Source organism: Lithobates pipiens, unplaced genomic scaffold (assembly GCF_037356315.1).
Source record: "Lithobates pipiens isolate NorthernLeopardFrog02 unplaced genomic scaffold, aLitPip1_a1.2 Scaffold_1, whole genome shotgun sequence".
Taxonomy (NCBI): Eukaryota; Metazoa; Chordata; class Amphibia; order Anura; family Ranidae; genus Lithobates; species Lithobates pipiens.
In genome coordinates this window covers 247,168,247-247,185,651 of record NW_027507685.1, presented here as the reverse complement: position 1 = coordinate 247,185,651, position 17,405 = coordinate 247,168,247, and the positions used below count along the sequence as shown (strand labels likewise).

The 17,405-nt window shown below is 43.9% G+C and overlaps 1 protein-coding gene across 3 annotated transcripts in view; it reads right to left on the bottom strand.

Annotated features, from left to right (window-relative positions):
* Nucleotides 1-17,405, bottom strand: part of DIAPH2 (diaphanous related formin 2) — a 1,637,420-nt gene that overhangs the window by 276,769 nt on the left and 1,343,246 nt on the right. For all 3 annotated transcript variants that reach the window (XM_077484914.1, XM_077484903.1, XM_077484922.1), the window contains one exon: nt 9,075-9,170. In XM_077484914.1, the coding sequence (XP_077341040.1) occupies nt 9,075-9,170 (96 nt within the window). The remainder of the gene's footprint in view (nt 1-9,074; nt 9,171-17,405) is intronic.

The following is a 17,405-nucleotide window of genomic DNA, read 5'->3' as shown; positions in this document are numbered from 1 at the left end:
TTGGTTCCTTGTGCTGCTTCTTCCTCTTGCACCTCAAAGTGGTTGTAAACCCTTACAAACCACTTTGACCTACAGGTAAGCCTAGATTAAGGCTTACCTGTAGGTCCAAGAAATATCTCCTAAACCTACACGGTTTAGGAGATATTTGCCAAAATACAGGCACCTCTGTCTTCGGCGCATGCGCCGTAGACAGCGGCGCGCAGGCGCACTGAGTGCGCCGCTGTCAACGGCGATATGCCGCAAGTGGCGGCTCCTGTGCACGGGAGTGACGTCATCGCGGCTTAGTCAAATGACAGCGGTGGAGCAGCGAGACCCACCGAGAAGATGGATGCTCCGGACTACAGCGGACAGCGGTGACTTCGCTGGCTCCTGTGTCAGGTAAGTGACACATAATGGACTACTATGCGATGCATAGTAGTCCATTATGCTTTACCTTTGCAGGGAATCAAAGAGGAAGTAAACCCATCAGGGTTTACTTCCTCTTCAACCCTGCTGTACAGGGACTACAAAAAAAATTATATTCGGTCAAATGGGGGTACTTACACTGCTTGTATTTAGAAAAAAAAAAAAATATATATATATATATATATATATATATATATACAATGATGTCATTTTATTATAGAGTTGCATTATTTTGCAACTTTTATATCTGCTTGGAGTTCAGCTTTAAGTGACTTAGCTTTGCAGCAGCATAGGATAACTGTTTCAATTCAAGGAAAACCCGACCCTACTCACTTGTAAACTATATTCTACAGTAAAAAGAACCGAGAAGGGAGGGGCTGGTATGAGCTCAGAATTCCGTCTTGACGTCTCATTACAGAAAGTAATGACGTCTCATAACATCTGCAGCACACAAATAAATAACTTAAAAAAAAGGACATTTAAACATGTCATTTAGTCCACCAATCAGCATCAGAAAAGGAAATAATGATTTGAAAAGAGTATTATTATGCCGGGGACTACAAATAATAAAAAAAAAGTCAGATTCTTCCTTTAAGCAATGTGATTTGCATGCTAACAGCTATAATAAATTGCCGAGTCCCGCTCTCACCCTGCCTTGTCATCTATGTGACTATAAGACATACGCTATATTACAATACCTGTGAGAGATGGCTGTGGACCGCGCATTAATTATACCATCTCACGTAGCGCCAGGGGACTCCTTTACATTAGCCGTGCTATAACTACTTATCAATGCAGATTGCAGGATGGCGTACGTCACGCTAGGGGACGAGTGGAAACACTGTAACCCAGTGATAGATTGAAGACCCCGGATAATCACAACTTATGGAAGCGTTCCTTTAATTGCAAGGCCATTAAGAATATCTTCAACAAAATATCCAACCGTGTTTTGCCGGAGACTGATGACTGATGGATTTCACTCATGGAAAACCGCAAGCTCATAATTCATACATCACGTACGACATCTTGGCTAAAATTGTTTGTCAGCTGTCATTTTCTGGACGTTCCATGGCTACGCCCAATGAGCACGAGCAGACAAGGAATGGTCAATGTTTTTTTCAATATGCATAAACAGAACCACAAAATGTTTAACAGGATGCTAAAACATTTAACAGAAATTAAAGCCACACGTATAATATTTCTAGCAAAATTGTCTTAAAAAAGTACTGGAATAAAGTTTTGACCACAATGGACTAATATTTGCTTGGTATGATCACCAATAAGTCAAGTCACCAAATAGTTGTGGACAATTACAACCAGCACTGGTTCACAATGGACTAGCATTAGCTTGGTATGATCACCGATAAGTCGTCACCAACTAGCTGTGGACAATCACAAGCAGCATTGGTCCACATAGGACTACCATGTGCTTGGTATGGGCATCGATAAGCCAAGTCGCCATCTGTGGATAATCACAAGCAGCAATGGTCTTCAATGAACTATAATTTGCTTTACACCAGGGGTCTCAAACTGGCACTCCAGCTGTTGCAAAACTACAAGTCCCATCATGCCCCTGCCTGTGGGAGTCATGCTTGTAACTGTCAGCCTTGCAATGCCTCATGGGACTTGTAGATTCGCAACAGCTGGAGGGCCACCAGTTTGAGACCCTTGCTTTACACTTATGAACATTATACCCATTTACCCACAGAAAATGAGGTTGGTTGTCAAGAGCCCATCAGCATGAAGGCCATCAATGACAACCTGTCCATCAACATCAACAGGTTGCCCAGTTTTGCTGAAATTGTCAGGATGTGCATTAACAAGTGAGATCAAAACCAGCCTCTAATAAACATTTTGACCACAATGGACCATCATTGCTTTATTCTTATGAACATAATACCTGCCTGTCTTGACACAAAATTAGGTCAGTTGTCAAGAGCTCATTTGCATGAAGATCATCTATAACAGACATCTTAATGACAATACAAGCTATTTAAAAATTGAAGTGTACCTTAACATTTTGCACAGTTTTGCTGAAATGTTTGGGCTGGACAATAAGAAGTCAAAATCATCAAGCAGTTTCTAATATAAGTTTTGACTCAAGGGACTAGCATTTGCTTGGTATGGGCACCAATAAGCCATGTCACCATCTGTGAACAATCACAAGCAGCACTGGTCCACAGTGGACCACCATTTGCCTTACTCTTATGAACATTGTATCTGCTTACCCATAGAAAATTAGGTAGGTTGTCAAGAGCCTATCTGCATGAAGACATCAATGACAACCTGCCCATCTTGATGACACCACAAGCTAACCAAAATTGAAGTGTACATCAACAGGTTGCCCTGTTTTGCTGAAATTGTCAGGATGGGCATCAACAGGTCAGATCATCAACCAGCCTCTAATACACATTTTGACCACAATGGACCATCATTGCTTTATTATTATGAACGTAATACTTGCTTATCTTCACAGAAAATTAGGTCAGTTGTCAAGAGTTCATCTGCATGAAGATCATCTATGACAGACATCTTAATGAAATTAGAAGCTAATCAAAAACTGAAGTGTACATCAACATTTTGCATAGTTTTGCTGAAATTGTTGGTCTGGACACCAATAAGTCAAATCAACCAGTTTCTAATAATTAAAGTTTTGACCACAAGGGACTAACATCTGCTTGGTCTGGGCACTGATAAGTCAAGTCACCAATCACAAGCAGCACTTGTCCACAGTGGACCACCATTTTCCTTGCTCTTATGAACATTCTACCTGCTTACCCACAGAAAATTAGGTTGGTTGTCAAGAAGAGCTGCATGAAGACCATCAATGACAGCCTGCTAATCTTGATGACATCACAAGCTAACCAAAACTGAAGTGTGCATCAACAGCTTGCCCAGTTTTGTTGAAATTTTCAGGATGGACATTTATAACTCAGATTGCCAACCAGCTTTTAATAAAAATGTTGACAACAGTGGACCATTTGTGCTTTTTTATTCTTTGATTTTCTATACCTGCTTGTCTTCACAGACAATTAGATTGGCTGTCAGAGTGCATCTGCATGAAGATCATCAATGACAGTCTGCCCATTATGATGACATTAGAAGCTGATCAAAAATTGAAACGTACATCAACATGTTGCACAGTTTTGCTGAAATTTTTGGGATGGACACCAATAACTCAATTCATCAACCCATTTCTAATAAAACTTTTGACCAAAATAAATCACCATTTGTTTTATTCTTATGATTGCTATGTTATATATCTGCTTATCTTCACAAAAAAATTAGGTTGGTTGTCAAGAGCCCATCTATGACAGCCTACTCATCTTGATGACATCACAAGCTAATCAAAAACTGAAGCGTATATATATCCACATGTTGCACAGTTTTGCTGGAATTTTGAGACGGGCACTAAAAAGTCAAATCACCAACCAGTTTCTAATTATGTTTTGACCATAATGGACCATCATTAGCTTTATCCTTAAGAACATTATACCTTCCTCATGAATTTTATGTTCACAGAAAATAAGGTTGGTTATCTAGAGCCAATCTGTATGAAAGCTGAGACAGACACCCATCTTGATGACACCACAAGCTAATTAAAAACAGACGTGTGCATCCATATAATGCAAATTTTTGCTGAGAATTTGGGATGAGCATCAATAAATCAATTTACCAACCAGCTTCTAATACAACTTTTGACCTCAGTGGACCACTGTTTGCTTTATTCTTTTGAATATGTTATACATGCTTATCTTCACAGAAATTTAGGTTGGCTGTCAAGTGCCCATTTGTATTAAAACCTTTTGAGACACCCATCCATCTTGATGACATCACAAGCTAATTGAAAACTGAAGTGAACATCCACATGCTGCACAATTTTACAAAAATTTTGAGAAGGGCTCGAGGCACCAACCAGCTTCTAATAAAAGTTTTGACCACCACAGATCATCGTGTGCATCATTCTTATGAACATTATACTTGCTTAACTTCACAGAAAATGAGATCAGTTGTCAAGAGTCCATCTGCCTAAAGACCATCTGAGACACCCACCCATTTTGATGACATCACACGCTAATTAAAAACTTAAGTGGACATCCAAATATTGCAGAGTTTTGTTTCCCTGGGGCGTTCATATGGTAGGTTATTAGCCAATCAAACTATACAGCGGGTGCCTTAGGCTGCATACACACGGGCGGACTGTCTGGCCAACTAAGTCCGTCAGACAATCCGACAGACAGTCCGTCCTACTTTTGAATGAACGGACTTGACCACACACGATGAACAGACAGTCCGCTGAAAGCTTGCGCGATGACGTGTACAGCACGTACGACGGGACTAGATATACGACGTCCAATACACTGCAATGCAACCTTCGGCCGTGTAAATCCTTTCTGAGCATGCGCCATACTTAGTCCGTCCAACTTGCCTACTCACGAGCGGACTGTCCGCTGAAACCAAAGTTGGACGGACAATATTACGGAAATTCCGAAAGACTTAGTCCACCAGACTGTCCGCTGAAAAAGTCCGCTGAAGCCCACACACGAGCGGACTGTCCGCTGAAGCACGTTTCAGCGGACCAAGTCCATCAGACAGTCCGCTCGTGTGTACGCGGCATTAGATTGCTAGGTATGTGGTACATCGTCAAGGGCAGTAGGGTGTCCTGACTGGTCATCAGGCAGAAGGGTCCTTGATTAAGCAGCTCATATTTGTAGGTGTCATTGGGATCAGTAAATTCAAGTACCCCTTGCTACTAGTTTACAGGGAGCAATCTTGAAATAAAAGCTTACATTATGCAGTACAATACCTAAAGAGACCCAGTCACCTTGCCCAATTAGGGTCTGTTTAAGGCCCATGCCTCATACTCATTTTGCAGCCTACTATGCTGCTCCATCATCTGTGGCTGCCATCCCAAATACATGGTGTTTTAAGCATTGGTGGACATAAGACCTAATTACACCATGCAGTGCTTGTACCGAACAGACAAATGCTCCAACATCAACTCACAACAGATATTTTTGTGATGGCAGCCATGAAAAAAGTTGAAAGCGAGTGAAAAATTATCAAGGTAGGCTTTAAACAGCTCCTATATCTCCCTGAATAGGCAAAGAGGAGGCAACATCTCTTTAACGAAACAACTCCACACAAAACTGAGATGCTGAGATCTTTAGATAAGTCAAATCACTAACCAGCTTCTCATGCCTTTGGAGACTCCACTGTTGGGTTATCCCAATTTAAGTCTAAACCCTAGCTAGTATTTTACTCCACTAGTGTCCATTAAAAGAGCCATGTGGCTTTGTAATGGCTGTCGACATTGGTCGGAGCTGTGATACTTCTTAGCTTCACCGAATGTCAAAGTCATTACAAAGCCATACAGTTCCTTTAATAGATTTTCCTGTGGAGTAAAATAAAGGGGGAATACAGGCAATAACTCGCCATCTGATTGTCCGAGAGTTTAAAAGCTCTGGCATGTGATTTGACTCGCCAGCAACCATCCAAAAACCAGAGATTACGGGTTTTAAAAAACAGTTCTTGACAAAAGTTCACAAAGTGAATGGAATGCGAAAAAAATAAAAAAACACAGGGGCTGCCATTGCTGAAAGTCTAACTAAAGCCAAAACTTTTTTTTAAACTTTTGGATGGATGGAGAGGGATTTGAACACCTATATATATTTTTTTTTATATTGCCGGCTGTGCTCCCGTTAGGAAGCTTCACCCTCTCTATTTGTTCTGTTTACCATTCATTATCATTGCAAATGAAAGTAAATGAAAATCCCAAATATTGAGTTGGCCCAAGAAAAGTAATAAAGGGGACATCTTCCAACTGGGACATTAGTTCAGGTGACCTGGGGGTCCCCTTAATTTGCAGGAATTTCCTCTGATTTCCTTTCTTAGCTATGGGACAGGAAGCAAAGGAAAATCTCCCCAGTGGGATACAGATGGCAAAAAAACAATAACACAGGAGTTATAACCAAGGGGTTGGATCTAGAGGGGTGCAGGGGTGCAGGGGTGGACAGAGCCCCCCAGATTTCATACATGCCCCCCAGGACCAGTGACATTGGTGAGGGGTTGGGGGGGGGGGCATTGCTCAGTCTCGGTAATGCAGAGTCAGCATGGAATAATTGTGAAGGGGGGGGGGGGGCTGAGGGATCTGATGTGATGTGGGATGTGAAGGACAGATGTATCAACTTTACCTATAAATGTCAGTACCCATTTATATTATGTAGATTTAGGAAAGAATCCAGGCCTTTTTTAAAGCAATCTACTGAACTTGCCAGAACCACTTCTGCAGGGAGTCTATTCCACATTTTCACAGCTCTTACTGTGAAGAAACCTTTCTGTATTTGGAGATTAAATCTTTTTTCCTCTAGAGACTAGACGTAAAGAGTGCCCCCTTGTCCTCTGTGATGACCTTAAAGTGAATAGATCACTATCTGGACCAATTATGTATTTGTACATGTTGTTCATATCCCCCCTTAATCTCCTCTTCTCAAGAGAGAATACATCTCACCTGTGAACCTATGAGCAATGATTTAGCATCCACGTTGAAGATTTGATGGTAGGGCTATTAGTGAAGGGGGGGGGGGGCAGATGGTTCTGTTGTGATGTAGGACTCTGATGTGAAAGGAGACTCCAATGTGTAGGGGTATTCTAATGTGAAGGGGGACTCTGACTTAGTTGCTGACTTTCAATATTAGGACACGTCCGGTCCACAAATCCAATGGTGTCCTCACCTGAGCCGATTTTTCAATCATCTCTCGGGTGCTGCTGCCACCATCTCTGCTAAGGGGAACCAGCATTGAAGCCTTAGGGCTTCACAGCCGGTTCCCTACTGCACATGCACGAAGTGCGCTGTGCTTTGTGAATGGCCCAGCCGTAGGAGAAGGAGGAACGGGGGGCCGAACTTCGGGCTGAGTTTTCCGCAACACACTCAGCCGGAAGTGAGAGTGAGTACCTGTTAAAACCAGGTACTCGCTCCCCCCCTTCACCAAAAAGGTGCCAAATGCGGCAGCAGAGGGGGAGGAGTGATATAGGCACAGCCTCCCCTTTTGGGTGGAGCTCCACACTTTAAGCATCCACGTTGAAGATTTGAAGGTAGAACTATGTGGGGGCAGATGATTCTGTTCGGATGTGGGACTCTGATGTGAAGGGGGACTCCAATGTGTAGGGGGTATTATAATGTAAAGGGGGACTTCGATGTGATAAGGGGACTCTGATGTGAAGGGTGAAATAGAAGCTCATCACTTTGATCTGTAGATGAATGAAACAGAGAAGGTACAAAATGTGCAATGTTACTTTGTATCTTTCTAACTCGCCTGTGAACTTATGAGTAATGTTTAAGCATCCACAATGAAAATTTGAAAGTAGGACTAATTGTAAAGGGGGGGGGGGGGGCAGATGGTTCTCTTCAGATGTGGGACTCTGATGGGAAGGGGGACTCCAATGTGTAGGGGGTATTATAATGTAAAGGGGAACTCTGATTTCTAGGGGGAAATAGAAGCGCACCACTTTGATCTGTAGATGAATGAAACAGAGAAGATACAAAATGAGCAATGTTACTTTGTATCTTTCTAACTCACCCGTGAACTTATGAGTAATGTTTAAGCATACACAATGAAGATTTGATGATAGGACTAATTGTAAAGGCGGGGGGAGGGGGGCAGATGGTTCTGTTCAGATGTGGGACGCTAATGTGAAGGGGATCTTTAAAGTGTGTTGATGGTATTTCCCCTGATTTTTTTACTGCACCCCCAAATCAGACAGTCCAGATCCGCCCTTGGTTATAACTCTCCCAAATGCCCCGTACACATGGTCAGGCATTCCAGCCACAAAATCCGTCTGATTTTTTCCAACGGATTTTGTCCAAAACTCATGTTGCATACACACGGTCGCACAAAGTTATCGGAAAATCCGATCGTTCAGAACGAGGTGACGTACAAAACGTATGACGGGATTATGCAGAGGCCAGTAACCAATAGCTTTCGTCTCCAAATTTTTTAAGAGCATGCGTGGCACTTTGTGCGTCGAATTTCGCTATGCACGATCGGAAAAAGTTCCGATCAGATTTTATTGTCGGAAAATTTTAGATCCAGCTCTCAAACTTTTTCAGTCAGAAATTCCAACACACGATCGGATTTTCCTACAACATAATCTGATCTGACTTTTTCCGTCTGAATTTCCGACCATGTGTATGGGGCATTACTCTACCCAAGTTTTGCCTATAGTTCTACTTGAACTCCTTCTAAAAAAGCTAGTTGCTTGGCTTGGTGAATCATTGAACTGGAGCCAGCATCTCATCTACATTTGCTTCACCACCAGACAACTAGCATTTTTCGGGAGGAGAGCTCAGTAATTGCAGACCCAATATTTTTCTCATGACCGGTTTCCTTTAAACAGAAGCCAACAAACTCATTTGAAAAGAAAAAAAAAAAAAGGAAAGAAATAAAAGCCTGCATTTTGCATTTAAATGTAGCATTAAGAACAACCAAACAAGGCTTTTAATATTACACAGCACAGAGCGCCGTCAACGAGCAGCATTGTGTGATGGCGCACGGGCAACCCGCTGGGTCCCTCGCACACAAGACAAGAGAGGCAGAGCGCAGCCACGCTGCTTAAACGACATTCAGGAGGAATCACGCACGGAGGCGCGTCAGGAGGGCCTCACTCACCGTTCGCTTTCGGAGTCCGCTTCCTGCGATCCCTGAACGCTGCGCCTGACTGCAGGGCTTCCAGCAAGCTATCCATCACGCCTGTCTCGTCGCCCTCTGTGAAGGGAGAAAAGGGAAGAACAACGTAAAATTAATCTCGGTGCAATTAAACTTGGACAATAAAAGGCGTGCATCAACAGTCGCATTTTCATAAAGACAATACAATTAAAGGCATACATCAAGTTTTAGCGTTTTCGAGCGCTGTCGCTCTGGGTAGGCCACGCTCCAGCTCAGTTTTATGAGACTCTATTGAACAAAATTCAATTCTTGCCCAACTCAAAAAAAAAAAAAAAAAGAGGTGGGGAGGGGGCGCCTTGTCTCTTGTATAATTTACAGCTTGTCGAAATTTAATATAAATACAGCTAATAAGGCGCCGCTGATTCGTTCCTAACGTCCCTTCCAGTGGGCCCCCCGACCTAGACATTGATGGCCTAATTTAATGAAATCAATCCTCGGCATGTTCACACGGTGAAGTTTATTTCCGCTGGGCTCTGGTTGTAAATACTACAAATATATCAGCTTCGGTTGCAACTATTTAATATCCTGAAATGTCACGGACCAGGCAGGGGGTGTTTTAAGTCCATCAACACTATCCCTCTGCTTTTTCTTTTTAAAGCCTCTAAAAATAAAACCGGACTCCGTTATTGCCCATCAGAAATTTTAATAATCGTGATCTGCTGACAGCTGACGGACTGAGGCTGCCATGCTAAGTTCACGAGAGAGGCCAAAAAAAAAAGAATTACGGAAGAGCTACATGGTATCATGGTATGGGGGCTTAAGAATATATATATATATATATTTATATATATATATATATATATATATATATATATATATATATACATATATATACATATATATATATATATATATATATATATAATGTGTGTGTATAAGTATATCTATATGTAGCGACGAGCATGCGCTGTATGTTTTGAAAATTGATATACCTGAAACCACAGTTGGGTTTTAGGGTTAATTTTGCTAAATTATGGTTTCAGTACCAGTCTGGCTGGATTGCACTGAGTTCTCCTTGACCACAGGTGTCGCTGTTGCCACCAGTAAGTGGATAGAATGCAGTCTAGTTGGGTGTATTGAGTGCCACGGTTCTCGGAAACCAGCCCAGTGGGAGTGTTCTCCCGCTGTGCACTCTGGGAAATAGTATTTAAGGTACTGAGATCACGTGCTTCGGGGGTTCGGTCCAGAAGATATTTTCTGTCTTCTTGGTCCTCCTGACCAGCCCCCATGGTCCTCCTGGCCTGGGGTGCGGATCCATGCAACTCCCAGTCTCGGGGCTGGATAGCCAGAGGCGAAGTAACTACAGGGACAGGCCTGAGGATGTCAAGGCCTGAGGTTTCAAAGGTGGTCCGGTGCCGTCTCATCTAAGGAGAGGTCCAGCAACTGGAGAAGCATCCAGGGGAGGACTCTTGAGGAGGAAGCCATGGACAAGGCTGGCTTCTCTGAAGGGGCCCTGAGGCTCAGTTGAAGGACACTTCATGGACTTACAATCTTAAGGTGTCGCCGGACCGGCTGAGAGATACTGGTACCGTATGATAGTTTTGGAAATGTGTCTATGTCCCTCGGTTACGCTCAAGTAATTCATATCCAAGTCTGTGGCAGAGACTTTTCTCAAGAAATTCATATCCAAGTCTGTGGCAGAGACTTTGCTTTACTTAACACCCTACCGGCTGCTAGGCCTAGTGAGAGGAGATCTATCCAGAGGTTGTGAGAATCCAGCTGTGAAACGGTTAATCTCTGGATTTCTTCTATAAGAGACTTTCTATTTTTGCAGTCCAAAAGTACCTGAACTTTATTAAAGCGGAGGTCCACCCTAAAATGGACCTTCCGCTCATCGGAATCCTCCCCCCCTCCGGCGCCATAATTGGCACCTTTCAGGGGGGAGGGGGGTGCAGTTACCTGTACAGTACAGGTATTCTGCACCCACTTCCGGGATAGCTCTCTGCGGAAAGGGGCGTAGATTACGCCCCTTTCTGCAAGTGCCCGCCCCCTTCCGCAAGTGCCCCGCTGCCTGCTGGGAAACACACAGAGGCAGCGGGGACCGTCCTTATTGCGCAGCGCGACTCGCGCATGCGCAGTAGGGAACCGGGAAATGAAGCCGAAAGGCTCCATTTCCTGATTCCCATACCCAAGATGGCGGCGGCAGCACCCGAGTGACAATCTAGAGATCGGCTTCGGGTGCCGACATCGCGGGCGCGCTGGACAGGTAAGTGTCACTATTTTAAAAGTCAGCAGCTGCAGTATTTGTAGCTGCTGGCTTTTAAAAAAAAAAAAAAAACGCGGAGTCCCGGCGGACTCCCGCTTTAAGAGACTGTTTTATCTTCTAAATAAACAACCTAAAAGGAGATCCAGTGTCAGTTTTCTGCATCTACCTCGGGAAACCCTAGATAGAGAAGAGGTCAAGAAGGTAACGGTAAGCCCAATAAAATCAGCAGCTCCTTTGGGGGTCAGTGCTACATATATATATATATATATATATATATATATATATATATATATATATATATATATATATATATATATATATATATATATATATATATATATGTTACCCTCTAGTGTAGAGTAATGTAGTTTTTTAACGAACATGTACATTTCCAGGCTTGGCTGGCTGATGCCTGGATGCCCAATCCCCGCCGCCGTTCCATGGATGCCCAATCCCCACCGCTGCTCCTCAGATGCCCGCCGACCTAGATGGCGTAAGTACCAGTGGACCAACCGGCAGACACTTCTGAATGTCTGCTTCGGCTGTCCTTCATAACCACTCCAGTAATCGCACTGTGCTCCTGCCTAAAGCCTGCTAAGAACTTCAACAAGCCAGGCTTCCGGAACCTGCAGTTCATGCGGAGTGCCCCTTGAATCTCGACTGGTCCAGCGTGTATCAAATCTGCTCCTGACCTGATGTCCTGCCCATCAGGGTCATCTAGAGCCCAGGGCGAACATGCCAAATTGCGACCCCCCCCTCTCCCAAGATGTATGAGCATCATGTGTCAGCAAATACAGCCCACTGCTGAAAGCCCCCCTCTCAGCATAGGTCTTTACCTTCCCCAAATCTCCCCAGCTCATATGCCCCCCCCAAAACAACTCACCCCTCCTAGCACAAATCCTCTACCCCTAAAATGTAGTATAAATTGCCTTCCCCCCACTTCAAATGCCCCCTCCCAGCACACAAATTCCCCCCCCCCCCAAATCCCCCCTCCTAGTACCGATCTTCTTCACCCATCCCCTCTCCCAACACAAATCCCTCTAAATCACCACTCTTAGCACCCCCCCAAAAAAATTTCCTTTCCTAGAACAATACTTATCCCCCAAATTTCCCCTTCCAACATAAATCCCCTCCCCTAGAATCTCCTTATGGCACCTCCCAAATCACATGATATCACAGTGCCTGGGGCAGTCGTCTCTCCTGCCCACCCCTTGTCCCGGCCCTGGTCCTGCCTGACTTCTCAAGCCTGCATCTCCTGCTGCAAGTTCTGCTATCAACATCTGTCGGCACTTGTGTTCTTCCTGTCCCTCACCACCATCTCTGTTCCCCCTTCGGCGGGGCCTGGGCTGGAGATACAAGAGAGGCCAACCTCTTCAATTCAGTATCCTACCAGGTATGTGGCAGACAGATACAGGTCTTGTCCCGCCCCCAGCCCGTGACTGGACAGTGAAAGAAGAAGCAGCAAACTGATAAGCTTTTCTCTCTGCTACTTTCACATGCTTCTTGTGCTTCAGTGAAAATGATTGGCTCCTTTTGCTGTGTCTACCTCTCCCAGCCTGAGCTATGCCGTATAGGGTCTGTAATGCCGTGTACACACGACTAGTTTTTCCATCAGAATAAACTCTAAGGCCGCGTACACATGCGCGGACTGTTCGCCCAACCTTGTTCGTCAAACAGTTTGACAAACAGTCCGCTCAAAATTAGCATGAGCGGACTTGACCACACACGATGAACGAACAGTCCGCTGAAACCGTGCGCGATGACGTGAACGGCACGTACGACGGGACTAGAAAAACGACGTCCTATACACTGCAATGCAACCTTCGGCGTGTAAATTCTTTCTGAGCATGCGCGAGACTTAGTTTGACGAACAAGCCTACACACGAGCGGACTGTCCGCTCAAACCAAGTTTCAGCGGACAGTTTTACGGAAATTCCGAAAAACTTTGTTCGTCAGACTGTCCGCTGAAGCCCACACACGAGCGGACTGTCCGCTGAAACACTGTTCAGCGGACAAAGTTTGGCGAACAGTCCGCCCGTGTGTACGCGGCCTAATGGTCTTTCCGACAGAGTTCTGCTGAATGGACTTGCCTACACATGATCCCACCAAAATCCGATCGCTTAGAACGTGATGACGTACGATGGGACTAGAAAAAGAAAGTTCAATAGTCAGTAGCCAATAGCTGCCCTTGCATCGTTTGGTCTGTCAGAACAGCATACAGACGAACGGTTTTCCCGATAGGAAATGATTCAGTCGGAAAGATTTAAAACATGTTCTATTTCTAGGTCTGTCAAAATTTTCGAAATAAAAAGTCAGATGAAGCCCACACACGATCGGAATATCCGATGGAATGGTTCCGTCTGACATTTTGTGCCGGAAAGTCCGACCGTGTGTACACGGCATAAGAGTTTGATATCAAACCGCGTACACGCGATCGGACATTCCGACAACAAAATCCATGGTATTTTTTTCCCACAGATGTTGGTTCAAACTTGTCTTGCATACACACGGTCACACAATGTTGTCGGAAATGTTGTCGGAAATTCCGAACGTCAAGAACGCGGTTCAATAGGCAGTTTGGCTCTTCTGCTTGATTCCGAGCATGCGTAGAACTTTGTGCGTCGGTTTTGTCTATGCAGGTTCGGAATTTCCAACACCGGATTTTGTTGGCGGAAAATTTGAGATCCAGATCTCAAATTTTGTGTGTCGGGAATTCAGATGGAAAATGTCCGATGGAGCCCACACATGGTCAGAAATTCCGACAACAAGCTCCCATCAAACTTTTTCCATCTGAATTTTCGATGGAGACTACACACGGTCAGAAATTCCGACAAGCTCCCATCGAACATTTTCCATCTGAATCTCCGATGGAGACTACACACGGTCAGAATTTCCAACAAAAAGCTCCCATAGAACTTTTTTCGTCGGAAAATCCGACCTTGTGTACGCAGCATTACAGTGCTTGTACTGAAATAAAACAACATTTATTAAAGAGCCAGCTTTAAAAAAATTTTTTTAAAAGTCAGCAGTTGCAAACACTGTAGCTGCTGACTTTTAATAAGCACACTTACCTGTCCAGGGTGCCCACGATGTCGGCCGCCTGAGGCTGACCTGTCCCTCGGCTCTCGGGTCCCTGCGCCGCCATTCTATCTAAGGGAAACAGGCAGTGGAGCCTTGCGGCTTCACTCTCCGTTTCCTACTGCGCATGCACGAGTCGCGCAGCGCTTTGTGAATGGGGCGCGCTGTGTTCTTGGACACACAGTTCCCAGAACACAGCGCGACCCATTACCCAGAAGACGCCGCACGGAGGAGAGAAGACAGAACACCACTGCGGAGGAGGAAGAGGCAGATTAGGATGATATGCCTAGCAACAGGCATTTCTGGTAAGTTTAAAAAAAAAATAATTTCATTTTTTGTTTCAGATTTTTTTGCAAATTTTTTATGTACTTTTGTTTTTCGGGGTGGCCCTCCACTTTAAGTATTATTGAGTACAGATCTCTATTCATTTGTATTCCTTTATATCTGCCTACAATTCAGCTTAATGAAAAACAAAAAAATTTCATCAACGTTTTATAGCAAATAAGGATTTCCTTTCCATTTTTTTTTTTTGTTTCTTTGCACTTTACGAGGCAAAATTGACCGGCAGCTTCAGCGATTCTTTATGTCCTCTACGCCTCAAGATCAATTATAACGAATGTAAGATGGCTACACCGGAGAAGCTATATAGCCTGACTTTAATGGACTCCAGTCTTTTACCACGTAAGCCGTAAATGCAATTTGGGAAAAAGCTTCAAAACTGTCATCATGGAGCAACGCAGGCGCCTTCAATTCCAGCTTGAGAGTTCCTTTCTGAGGTATGGTTAGTGCAAGATCAGATTTTGGCCAACAAAGTGAAGAGAGAGGAACATTTATTTATTTTTTTATTTATTGCTGGATGTGGGATTATTACTCCAGACATCTTGATGAATGAGCGTAGTTTGGCTCTCCAAATAGGTCTATAGTCCATCAGTGGTGCTCGCCATATGAGGAATGAAGGCGTGAATGCTGCAGAAAGTGTCTGGACTTCAGGTGCTCACAGAGACGTGCGGTTCTCTCGTAAAGCCTTTCAGTTTAATCATCTAGAAGTGTCTGCCCCATACTGCGCAGGTCGTAGCGCTTGCGCCGTGATTCGAGGTGCAAGCCCCACCATCCAAGTGGGCATAGGGCTGCACATATTAGAGGGCCCCTCGCGTGCTTTCTTTGCTTGCCATGCTTCGGGGATGGCCTCGCTGCGCTCTGCTCTTTTTATTCTAACTCTATGTCCACTTGGATGGTGGGACTAGAACCTGGACTCACGGCGCAGGCGCCGTTCATCTTCGGCTATTTTCGGAACGTGGGTGTCCTGTGTACTGAGCATGCGCAGTACACAACGGACACTATCCAATGGGGGACATGATAGGTCACCGGCAAATGGAGCTGTCATTAAAAAAAATTAAAAAATAAAAAGCAAATGGGAAATGTTTATCAACAACATTGCGTAGCAATGAAATGTAAAGATAAAAAGAAACATTGTTACTTTTTGTATCTTTCTGTTTATTCATCCACAGATCAAAGGAATGAACTTCAATCTGCAGATGAAGTCAGTTTAAAGCAACCTGTCAAGTAAAAAAAAAAGCAGTTTTTTTTTGTTTTTCTTTTTTTCATTAAATGTTCCTTTGTTTTACCCCTTATTAGCCTTTAATTGAATCTAATCAGCCTTAATTAACTCCTATTTTTCCTTCTCCATTTAATTATTATTTTCCTGCTTTTTTTTTTTTTTTCACTTCTATTTTCTAAACTATTAATAGCTAAAACTTTTTTTTTTTTCCTTGGCTTTGTTCGTAATATATTTACACGTTTCACATAAAAAAAAAAGCCCTAAAAGAAAAAAAAGCCCCAACAAAAATAAAATAAAAATATTTCAATTGTATATAACTTTTCAGTGCTTTGTACCATTACTGACAGCTGAAATGTAAACAGAACAGATGTTGGTAGGTATTTATATTTGGTATCGGTGAGTACTAAAAAAAAAAATGTACTGTGAGACCTTGAACATCTTTTGTTTTGATGCGCTTGGAATGTTTTCAGCTGATTTAAGTTGATTTTTTTTAAAAGCTCTGTAGTGCAGTGACCACACTCGATACCGAACACCAGGTGCAAAGTGAGCACACAAAATGGGCACAGGGTGTGCACATGGACCCCCGAAGAGAAAGGATCCCGGTCCTGATCCCCCTAGGTCAGGGCCGGGACAAGGGGTGGGCGGGAGTTACGGTTGCCCTGGGTGCAACGGTTTACTGGGTGTACGACCCTTTAAGCTTGCACATCATGAACGGGGGAAGGGGGCACCTTTTGGCATTTTTGCCCTGGGCACTGGATGACCTTGTCCCGGCACTGTCCTAGGTGCAAGGCTCCTACTAGGGTACTCTTGGTCCACCCAGCCGAGGCCAGGCAGACCGCTTTATTTAGGAGACCTGCCAAAGCAAGGCCTTCTCAAGTACTAGGTGGTGCTCACCTGAAGGGAGACCCCATGGGAGGGGGGAGAACCTGACCAGCATTAGCTGACTGTTGGCCGATTCTGGGTCACCATAGAGCACAATTAAGTGCACTCCTGTGACCCCCAAGAGAAGTCTGACCAAAAAAGCTTTGGGCTTGTTCGCTGGGTGATCAAGGGGCAGTAAAAACGCATCCAAACCACCCATTTTACCACCTGTCTGACGTGGCTTAAGAGAGCTACTAATGGGCATCACCCAAGCTGGTCCTACGTTTTCCAATTTTCTGTCAATGTCAGCTACTTTCCATCCCCCGGCAATGCACAATCACAAGTCATTGCTAGAAAGTCATCCATGTACCTCCCACGAGTCTGCCTGGCCACCAGAATCCTAAAATCGAAATAACCAATACATTGACAACTAAAATGTGCTTTACAGACAGATCACATTTTTCCATCTCTTTGTGATCAATCAAAAAAAATAAATAAAAAAAAACATTGAATATCCACTACTACTTTGTGATTTCAATAAAACTTGGATCTCAAATCAAAATTCTACATG